The sequence below is a fragment of the Penaeus chinensis genome, chromosome 17, assembly GCF_019202785.1.
Source record: "Penaeus chinensis breed Huanghai No. 1 chromosome 17, ASM1920278v2, whole genome shotgun sequence".
Taxonomy (NCBI): domain Eukaryota; kingdom Metazoa; phylum Arthropoda; class Malacostraca; order Decapoda; family Penaeidae; genus Penaeus; species Penaeus chinensis.
In genome coordinates this window covers 4,440,484-4,452,245 of record NC_061835.1, presented here as the reverse complement: position 1 = coordinate 4,452,245, position 11,762 = coordinate 4,440,484, and the positions used below count along the sequence as shown (strand labels likewise).

General features: G+C 34.0%; 1 protein-coding gene across 1 annotated transcript in view; it reads right to left on the bottom strand.

Annotated features, from left to right (window-relative positions):
* Window positions 1-878: 878 nt before the first annotated feature.
* Window positions 879-11,762, bottom strand: part of LOC125034227 (protein O-linked-mannose beta-1,2-N-acetylglucosaminyltransferase 1-like) — an 11,577-nt gene continuing 693 nt past the window's right edge. The window contains exons 2-12 of the mRNA XM_047625940.1: window positions 11,667-11,762; window positions 11,231-11,466; window positions 10,661-10,813; window positions 10,247-10,345; window positions 5,312-5,578; window positions 4,974-5,147; window positions 4,750-4,882; window positions 4,102-4,254; window positions 3,554-3,733; window positions 2,648-2,782; window positions 879-2,379 (exon numbers count right to left, since the gene is read on the bottom strand). The exon at window positions 11,667-11,762 is cut by the window's right edge and continues 61 nt beyond it. Coding sequence (XP_047481896.1) covers window positions 2,283-2,379; window positions 2,648-2,782; window positions 3,554-3,733; window positions 4,102-4,254; window positions 4,750-4,882; window positions 4,974-5,147; window positions 5,312-5,578; window positions 10,247-10,345; window positions 10,661-10,813; window positions 11,231-11,466; window positions 11,667-11,762 — 1,723 coding nt within the window. The 3' untranslated portion in view covers window positions 879-2,282. The remainder of the gene's footprint in view (window positions 2,380-2,647; window positions 2,783-3,553; window positions 3,734-4,101; window positions 4,255-4,749; window positions 4,883-4,973; window positions 5,148-5,311; window positions 5,579-10,246; window positions 10,346-10,660; window positions 10,814-11,230; window positions 11,467-11,666) is intronic.

Here is an 11,762-nt window from a genome sequence, read left to right as displayed (position 1 = left end):
ATCAATTCCCACATCATTTGGTACCTTGATCATCTTTGTTGACATACTTAACCTTCTAATAGATATATCACTCAGCTGTTTTGCAGCCCCTTTTACTTCTTCCTTAATAGGGGCTCTTCTCGTGCATCCTCATTATTCAAGTTTATAATGCTTCTTACAGCTAGGTTTTATATGGCAATCTTTTGTGAACACTTTTCCTTTCTAAAGTTATATTCAGACAGGTGTGGTTGGTGGACTGGGTTCTAGTAAAACAAACCTATTTGTAAGTTTAGCCCCTAGTTGGCCTGTCTCTGATGTCACTTCACAGGCATACCCAGCAACCACGCCTGTTCGTCTTGACATTGCCTCTTCCACGATCCTCAACTGTTTCGTTCTTTGCATTAGATCTTGTACTTTAGCTTGTCCTACCATTTTGATGATGGCCACAAGACAGCAAATTATTTGTCACTTTTTTGTCTTTTCAAAGAATTGCATTGTTTATCTTTATTTTGATATATACAGAATAACTGATTCACACAATGCTTCTTTATCACTTTTCTTTAAGCTTCTGGTAATTTTGGATGTATCATTAGTCTATTTTTGATACACATCCATTTTTGTTCTAGTTACCAATCTTTCCTTTTTGCCTATGGTTCTTTACTACCTCATTTTTTGTATAAACTTACTTTCCCATCTTAGTAGAATTCATATTGCCTAACACACTTCAGATATCAGAAAAAATCGTATTAAGCTAGAACCACAGCTAAACTTTGTTCTTTTGGTGACTGTTCCTCCACCTCATGGCACCTCACATATGTATTTCCCTTTTTGTTTTCTTTTTTTTCACAGACCATCTTGACCCCAAAAAATATCAAGGACAGTGAAATGGTTGAAGAAAATGGAATTTCAGATCATCTTTATTTTATTTAAATATAACAAACTTCATTCTAATCACAGCTGGTAATAGAGCTCCAAGAGATTCATTATTTCATGGAGATCATTCACAAAAGTGGCATTCAAAGGCCTTTTTCAGATCTAGGTACAGAAAAGGCAACCCATCAGAATTGTTAAAGCATTGATGAGAAAAGTAATTTCTACATGATCTCTGAAGAAAGCAAATTCTTACAAGGGATGAATAGTTTGTGTCAGTCTAAATTAACCTATCATTTTATTGACCAATTTATATTACTGCTAAAGACAAAGTTATTCATGTAACTGACCATTCACTTCACCCTGTAAATTCTACCCTGAGTGAAGGTGAAAAGTAATTAACGCATTTAGGGAGTTAACAAAAGGTTTATGTATTCCATGTGATTCCATTTTTTTCAAACAAACATTTATTTCATTTGAACAATAAAGTAGTTACACTTTCTCAACAATTTATTTTTATCAGTTATTGCCTTGCAAACATGTACTGTACAAATGTCAATGACAATATCAACAAACATGGTAGAGTTGAAAGAATGTGATTCCCTTTACATTTCTCATTTTACTTTTGGTATGATATCAAACGTTAAATATATCTAATCTTGGAGTATACTGATAACCCATTGATTGCAAATAAATGTTGGTTACATTTTAATTTTCTTGCCACTTACAGCCACACAGCCTTTTTGTTATTCTTTGTGGTGAATCAATGTTATTAATGTTATTTCTTGTCTGAAGAGACTGTAATGTTCTGTAGTTTGCATAAAAAGTCCCCCAGTTTAAAAAATCATAATTTCACAGAGGTGTAACTGCCTCATGCCTCAAATAATCTGAAAAATACTGATGTGTATAGAATAATTACTACTAAATATTGTATGTTTTATCACCTTTACAAATATATGCATTAACTTGTGCAACTCCCTATGTAACAGTCAACATTCATATCTGATTTATTGTCTATACTTAAAACAAAAACTGATCCTTCATTACAGGTATTTAACTCTCTTTATATACATACATTACTTGTCCTCCTACAAACCAAAGCTACAAACATTCTTTCAAAAAAACTAGTAATACTGGGGAAGAGAGAAACTAGCAAGAAACTATTTTGGTACCAGTAACAAGATGAATGCCCGCTCAGAGGCAGAGAGAAATATATTCAAGTTGTAGAGCAAAGTAACATAATTCATCTATATGTATATTTCTCATGCTGAAAAAAATGTACTTTAACACCCAGCAACTTCTACAAACCCACTTCTAAAGGAAACACTACAACCATGACACTCACAGAAAACCCTATTTTCTAAAAGGAAATTTGTTTTTTCAGGGGGAAAATGTCTTTCACATAAGCACTATTCTAACAGAGAAAGCCTGTTTCAAGGCAGAATGAGTTTTGTTCCATTAAATGGTGGTATTACAAAGAGAGGACTTCTGTTACTCAGCAAAATCACTTCATTTCCCTTCATGGTAAACCTGGAACAAGGGAGAAAGAAAATTAGGATACAAATTATACTATACAACTGTATAATATATGCATCTAAAAATTTCATTCAATACAAAAATTAAGGCAATAAAAACAGCTGATTTCAAATGGTCTAATACAAAAACATTTTTTTCTTCAACAATATCATTTTTAAATGAAATATTTATAATCTAAAGTAAGATTTTCATCATTTGTTTCTTATTTCCTTTATTTTCATCTGATTATTTACGTCCCTTAATCCAAAGAAATAACAAATACCTTAGCAATCCTCTGTGAAGTCCCCGAGGTGGTGAATGGTCCTCAAAGAAGAGCCCAAAACAACGACACAAAAGCTTCATCCCATCGAAGTCTGCCACGTCATGTTCTTTGTAAGCAAGAACTATGACTTCAGGCCTGAAAAAATGAGCCTAGATTGAAAAGATGTTCTTTCAGACAAACTGTTATTAGTCAAAAAGTTTATAAAAGGTATTTTAGGATTTTAAGCAATTGTTCAATAAGCCTAATATTTGCAATCATAAGTCACATCAGAGGCAAATTTACAGGATTGATATCTTTAACAGAATGGTTAGCAAGCTGAAAACCATTAATTATTTATTAGATATGAAGAGAAAAAAATGCTCTATTGGAAAAAAAAAGGTATTCATTTCCATTCTAAACTTACAAAGAATATTTGATATATTCTTTTTATCATAACAACACAATTCTTGTTTCAGAAAACAAATTCCTTGTATTCTAGGAGTAGCCAGAAGATGAATGGGAGGAGAAGCATGAAATGGAGGAAGAGGAGAAAAGGGGGGAGGAGGAGGGTGTAAGAGAGGATAAGGATGAAAGGGAGGATGGTGATGAAAGGGAGGAGGAAGAAAGGGGGAAGGAGAAGGAGGAAAGAAGAGAACCAGGAATGGGAAGAGGAAAAATAGGGAGGGGGAGGAGGAGGAGGAGGAGGAGGAGGAGGAGGAGGAGGAGGAAAAAGTAAAAAGACAAGGTCAAAAATGAGAAGGGGAGGAGACAGAGAAAATAGAGGAAGGGGAGGAGCAGGAGAAACTGGAGGAGGAGGAAGATAGTAGGAAGAGGAGGAGAACAGGGGGGAATAAACAAATCAAATGAAGAAGGAAAAGAAAGGGAAAAGAAGAAAAAGGAGGAGCAGAAGATTCAACAATAACTTACTTTGAATTCTTTAAGTTCAGGTGGAGGCTTTCAACAGATTCTGTTTCTGCACACTTCACCACACTCTCTTTGCTTGCTCGTATCATGCGTGTGCCACTGGAGTTCAGTTTGGTAACAAGATGGCTTTCATATCTCTCAGCACTCAACAAATCAGCTCCATTGATTTGTGCAGTGATTTCCCTGAGTGCAAAATATATTTTACACACAAATACATACAAATATATGCATGAATCTCTCTGTCTGTCTGTCTGTCTCTTTCTCTCTGTGTGTGTGTGTGTGTGTGTGTGTGTGTGTGTGTGTGTGTGTGTGTGTGTGTGTGTGTGTGTGTGTGTGTGTGTGTGTGTGTGTGTGTGTGTGTGTGTGTGTGTGTGAATTAATTAATATATAATAAATAAATAAAACACATAAATGAATAATTCAGTGGATGAACAAATCAATAACCAACACAGAGACACAGACAGGCACCCATATTCACACACACAGATGCACAGTATATTACACATGTGATATTCTTGCTTGGGACTGATATGCCTGTAACATAAACTTACAAATTTGTAGCTCTGAGGCGATGGAAGAGAGCATGCACAAGTGGCGTCACAGGTTCCAGATCAGGTCCTACAGGTCTCCTCAACACCCGAGAGATGTCTGGTACCACAATTTCTCTCTCCCAGCGTCCAAACTCCAGCCAGCCTTCCCAACCTCTGTGAGCCATACCAATTTAATTTTTTTTAAATTCTAATACATACATACAACAGACACACTATCTCAATAAAATAAACTTCAAGAACAAATCATGTTTGCAATATATATATATATATATATATATATATATATATATATATATATATATATATATATATATTTATATATATATATATATATATATATATATATTTATATATATATATATTTATATATATATATATTTATATATATATATATATTTATATATATATATATATATATATATATATATATATATTTATATATATATATTTATATGTATATATATTTATATATATATATATATATTTATATATATATATTTTTATACATATATATATTTATATATATATATATATATATATATATATATATATATATATATATGTATATATATATATATATATATATATATATATATATATATATATATATTTATTCACTCTCTTAGATTGATTTCTTAATGTGATTACCTCTTGCTGCAACACTGTATCATGTTTGGCTTCATTTCTTTAAAGTAAGTTGCCATCCGAATAGTAAACGCCTGTCCTGGAAAATCTTCTGTTCGGTAAACCAAATCTGGACGGGTTGAGACATTCAGGAACCCTGTAATGTTAAAGAAACAATCAGATACACTGTAAAAATTAACCATCTAATATAGATCTCATAAAGAAGGTTGTAATGCTAATCAACTTACCATTAGCATTCCAGGCAGAAATAGCAAGAATGGTTGGGTCATGTAGCAAAGGCAGGACAGTAGCTGAGTACGCAAGGAAGTCTGGTGACAGCAAGAGACCTTCTTCCAGAACCGTCACATACAATGATCCCGGGAAAAGGGTATGAGCAGTTTCATAGGTCAGCTCTAAAATCTCTGTTGAAGCAAAATATTTTGTCCTTAATAGAGCTCTCCTTCACTACCTGTGTCTTAGCTTAATGGCCATATATGACATTCTAAAACTTAAGTGACATATAAATTAGAATTAAATATTTGATTGCCCATAAAAAGCATCTGCTATCTAACTCAACACTACTTACTAAAGTAATGTTTTTCGCTGATAGCCTTGTAACTGAAACCAAACAGCTTGCAAAGTTCTGGCACATCTTTAACAAGCTCTGGATTGTAGATAACCACCACGTATCGTGGCTGAATTCCTGGCTGACTCAAGATGGTCTCCAAGGTGAGAGTGAGTGAGGAGAGTGACTCTCCAGCAATCACCATAATTGGGGTAGAGAACATGGGACTTCCAACTAACTGCCGATTAGTTAGTATTGCTGGTCTGAGGGGTGTGTTACGCTGATCAACTGGAAGAAGTTAACAATTAGGTCTTTACTCTTCGTAATACTATCACTTTCACTAATGAAAACTTTCAATTTTGATCTGAAAGAGGAAATTTCACAAAGTTTTTGCATAAACAGTGTTCATTGCAACAAATGTAGAAACGGATATATATGAGAATGAATAATTTTTCACATTGCATGAGATGTCTTTGATCAGCTACGATTAAATATTTGCCAAAAATACATGTATTTTGGATGAAAATATAATCAAAACCAAAATATAATAAAAACCAGTCAAATGTATATCTTGCTCAGTGAAAATATTAATTCACATTCATACTTTTTTTTATACAAGGTTATTGGAATCAAATTAAGAGCAAGAACCAAATCTACTTTCAATATCAATTATCATTACTCCTATCATAGTCAACATTCTTATAACAAGTAAACATTAGTAACAGTTATAATGAGGAGAGGAATTATCCTTATAAATATAAAAATCAAGAAAAAGATAACATAATTACAAAATAATTAAAAGCAATAATTAAAATAATAACAGCAACTAATAATGAAATGAAAATAAACTGTACACATCAATAACAATTGTTTCATTTAGTTGTTTTCTATTCCATAATAAGCATTCAAAGGCGAGGACAGACCACTTGATCACTTACATTATCACTTATCTGGCTTTCACATTGTGCGTTATTGCTTACCTTAGTGTCATTCCTTTCTATATTTCTATCTTGTTCATTGACACAAGCTTGTTTTCTTTTAATGCACTCTATTTCTTCTCAATAATCCTCCATTTAACTCAGCCTCATAAGACCTTTCATCTGTCTTTCTATTTACAATACCTTTTTTTTCAAACCTTATCACCTAATACTGTTGGCTCAACAAGTACACTGTCTCCTTCTTGCAATGGTTTGAGATCTTTTGCAAGTTTGTTATAATATTTAGCACTTTTCAAGTTTTCTTCTTAGTTCTTTTTATTATGGACTTCCACATTAATTCCTTGTGGGCTCAAAAGTTTATGAGACATAGGTAATAATAGGTTATTCTTCCCAAACTGCATTGAGCTGGACTAAGGTTCAGATACTCAGATGGGGATTTCCATGATCTAATATAGCTAATAAGGATCTTTACCACAATCCATGGCTTTTCTGATCAATTTTTTGGCTGTTTTAACTGCTGATTCTGCCATACCTTTTAAAATGAGCTTTCTATTTTTTAATTACTGAATTAGCTGATGTTCTTTCATCAACCTCCCAAAAATTATTGTTATGCTCAACTGTTACAAAAAAATTATAATTCTTGAGTTCAAATAAATATACTCCAACCTTATCACTTATCTCATGAGTCATCAGAGTTTCCTTACATCGAGAATCAGTATATTTGTTACAGGTTCACACTGGGATACCTACTGCCTGATCTCAGCATTTTCTCCTGACCAATAAACACATTATCTAGCACGTCTTAAACGTCCTTCAACACCTCAGGTCTCAATTCTCTAGGTATAACAATTCTCACTCCTTTGAAAATTAATCCACTCCGTACAGAATACTCTACTACTATAGTATAGTAATAACTAGCACCCAACATTCTCTTTACTATTGGGCCATCTTTCTACAACTCTCTTGTGTGCTGTGTGGTGCAGCGGTAGCGTTCTCATCTAGCAATCTTGCTGACCTGCGTTCGAATCCCTCGCCGCCAGTGGATGGTAACCCCGGCCATTCCTTGCACACAGGGGATAGTTTAGAAGCAAAATGAAACAGACAGTATGTCACACCAAGAATATCCATTGTAATAAATGGAATCAAAACTAAATTAAAAAAAAAACTCTCTTCTAGTAAATTCATTACTTCATCTCCTAAAATTGATCTTTGAATATTTTGCAATCTAGTAGGCCATATGGGTTCAAATGATGATATATTAATGTTTTTAAATTCTTGTCCTCTTCCATTTTCTGGCAAATAATTCCTGAACAAGTAATCTGCAACATGCATATCTTTTCCTGGCTGATACTCTACTTCAATATCATACTGAAATGCACTCAACAACATTCCTTGCAATCTTTGTGGTGCTCAATCAAGGGGTTTCTTCATTATAGCCTGTAAGGGCTTATGGCCCCTCATGATTTTAGTAAACCTGCCAAAAGTAAACTGATGAATTTTTTTGAGTATAAAAACTATAGCTAACATTTCTTTCTCTATTTGAGCATATCTTGTCTCGGTCAAAGTTAGAGCTTGGATAACATAAAATAATGGTTTGCCTTCTTGCAATAAAACTGCACCAAGTCCTTTCTAACTTGCATCACATTAAATTGATAAAGGTTTGTTTGGGTCTTAATATGCCAATATTGGTGTACTTGTCAACAACTCCTTAATCTATGAAAAAGCTTTTACTTGATCTGGTCCCCATGCCATTTTACATCTTTGTTTGTAAGTCTTTGCAAGGGTTCCATTGTATCCAACAATCTTGGCAAAAATCTAGCTAGATAATTAATCATTCCTGATAACCTCTGAATTTCTGCAACATTGGTTGGTGACTCCATATTTACAATTGATGTCACTTTATCAGGGTCTGCTTTAATACCATCCTTTGAAACAATGTATCATAAAAAAATTGTTTCTGAACTTCTCAAAACAGTTTTGCTCTTATTCAGAATTATCCCTACTTCTCTACACTTCTTTAACAATTTACACTTGTCCTTATCATGATCATTATTTGCACCTTCTGGATTATCAACAATACCATAATCTAAAATGTCATCTGCAACACATACTACTCCATTCAGATCTTCCAAAGCATTGTTCAGGCATTTCTGAAGAATCTAACTGCTTACATAGAGACCAAATGGTAATCTCAACCACTTATATCTGCCTATGGGAGTCTGGAATGTTGTTAGATAACTGGACTCCTTGTCTAGTTCACAATGCCAATAACCATTTTTCAGATCAAACTTTGAAAATTTAAAACATCATCAATAGTCAATGCTTGGGAGTCTTATGTCACCACTCTTCTTACAGCTAGTCACCTTTCTATTTAGCAGATCAGTAGGTTCATCTTCTTTAGTGATTACTTTGTCTTTCTCCATTTGTTTTAATTCCTTAATTACTTTCTGTTTTATACTAACTGATATTCTACATGAATTCACAGTAACAGGAACATGTCTTGAACCTACGGTTTAAATTAATTTCACCAGGCAAAGTTCCTAATCTTTCTGAAAATATATCATCATATTTTGACTACATATCATCTTTAAAACTAATATTCTCATAATTCACCTTGATGAGATCCATCTGCTCACATGCTCTCTTACTTAAAATTGGTGTGAAATCTTGTTCTACTACTATAAAGTTAAGAGAATATTTATTTCCATTACTACAATTCTTCATATCTACTCAACATTCTCCTAATGGATAAATCTTTGTAGAATTCCACATACACAAAACAGCATCTGCCTTCATCAGATTTTTCTTAGGTAACAACTTTCTTGGAATTACATTTACACTAGCACCAGAATCTAATTGGAATTGCACACTGTTAGATCCTACTTTGAACTCAGTTAATACAAAATTATCTTTGGTACCTTGCTTTATCTGCATAATATACTGCTTTTCCTCATCATCTGGTTCACTAGTGTCATTTTCTTCAGCAACATTATGGATTTTCTTTTTAGCAGAAAATTCTTTGTGCATCCCTTTTGACTTAAATACCTGTAGAAAGTGATTTTTATTTCCACACTTACTTCTGGTATTGCCATATGCTAGACAGAGTTGTTTCTTCCATGGATGAGTTTTGTCGCAGAACTTGCATTCTTTCAGCTTCTTCTCACCTTCTGAGGAGCTGATAATCTTCTTTATCTTCATGATCTTCTTTGGTGCTTCACTCCCTCTGCATACTGCTTCTCTGTTTCCTTTTTGAAATAATGACATATGCTTTTGTGTAGCTTGGTGTGCAACACAAATCTTCATCACATCATTGAATGACAGGGTCTCTTCTTTGAAACATTTATCTCTTAGTGCTTCATCTCTGCATCTAAATACCAGTTGATCACGCAGGTGTTCTTCTGTCTTGTCACCATATACACAATCTTTCATCATATTCTAGAGTTTTGTGATGAAGGAATCAATGGTCATGTCTGCTAATTGTTGGCATGTTCTATATTTATATTGATATCAATGTATCCTTTCTTGGGGCAAAGTGACTGTTAAATTTCTGAAGAACATTATCAAGAACTTGTGATGGGTAAGCCTCACCTTCATTGGGTTAGGGAAGTTGAAAAAATTATAAACTTCTAATAATTCATCTCAAGGTTGGATGGCGCTTACAGTTCGCTGGTCTCCATTTTGTCTCGTTGGTGTGCAGAAAGACGATCCTCCACCAAAACTTGTCTCAGTTATGGTGTTCCCTCTTGTCGTATTTATGGTTCTCTCTGCATCTTCTTTGATGATTATATTACACATTCGTTGCCACCATGTTTCATTCAGTCACTGTCTATTCCATAATAAGCATTCGGAAACGAGGAAGGACCAGACTTGAAGTGTTGTGATTCGTTATTTCCAGAGAATAAACAAGTGTGGGAAGCAGTTACACTGCAATGACTTAGATAACAGAAAACGGGTATACAATCATAATTTACGAATACCAGCACAAAAATTACTTTATTATTCCTGTTTCACTACATACCTGAACAGAACTCTGCAATGTATGTGTGTTCCTTGCAGAATTTGGCCCTTGCATCATTCTGCATCACATTGGGATCAGGCATAATTTTCCTACCTTTCACTGCAAAAGCATCGAACAATAGTTAACAATCTAGCTTTATCAAAAGTTACTTAAACATCCAAACTGCATGAATAACTAATGAAATTCTCTGCCTGCAGTTCTAAGAACATTCTGGCACATCCTATTTACTTGTGTATGAAAAGAAACAAAAGAACAAAATGTAGAACACACACTGAGCTGGAGATATATTCACATCATGTAATATTCCTTTACCCTTAAAAAAAAATTCCAATTCAATAAATAATGTGTTTTGGCTGTACAACTTTAACCTAAATCAATACTGATACACAAAAAGATGATGACAGCCAAACTTACACTGCCGTGGCACACAAAAGTGTTCATCAATAGGAGACCACAGTCCCCCTTTGGAAGGTTTCAGGGTCTCATAAGGGGAAAAGCCGTTTATGCCCCGCTGTGTTACCGTGTACCACTGATCCCGAAACTGCAGATTCTGGATCTGGCTGCTCCCTGAAGGAAAATTAGAAGTGATACTTTAGACCAAATAGCAATTCTCATTTCACATCAAAACACTGGTCCATTCAAATACTAATTTTAGCATGCAGTTCTTTTTTATGCTTATCAGTGGCACAAGCAACTCAGACTTTGATTGATAGATGGTAACTGCATTAAATATACCTCAAAGCATTCAAATACCAGCAGTGTATGGCCTATGACAACATTTATAAGGTATCCCTTCAGCTCTTTCTTTTTTCTTCAAATATACTGAAATTTTGTCCTATTTTTTGGTGTGGAGAGTATTACAAATAAAGTGGAAGCAACCATGATTTTCCAAAACAAGATTTTAAAAAGTCTTTACCCAGTATATATATATTTTATTACATATAATATAAATAAATAAATAAAAAGAAATGACAAAACAATTACCTAAGTCAGCAAGCAAATTCTTTGCCATTGCTCCCAAATTTCTTGAAGCTTCATCAAATGTCAAGCCGATGAGGATGTCTCCATCTCGCACTTCCCGCATCAGAAAGAGCTCCATCTCACTAGAGTCCATTGCATATGTGTCAAAGCGACGGGCATTTACTGCTTTCATGCGATGAGAGTCTACCACCACCATGTTCATCCCTCGGCCGCCATTATTTATATCTTTTTGAATCACACTATAATTAAAGACAATACATGAATGAATAAATTAATTAATAATATTCAATACACATTATAAGTGTAACAATATCAATGAACAGTGGTCTATGTTGTCATGAACAGTGGTCTATATTCAATGAAAACACTATGAATATCTAGACAAAAGCATTGCCTTGTATTTTATTAGTTAATGCCACAAAAATGTATAACAACTTACTATTTCCCTGAAACACAGATTTTGGGCATGTCATCTTTGCCTTTCCCACTGAAGATGTGCACTGGGAAGTGATTATGTGGACAGACAAATTCAAGA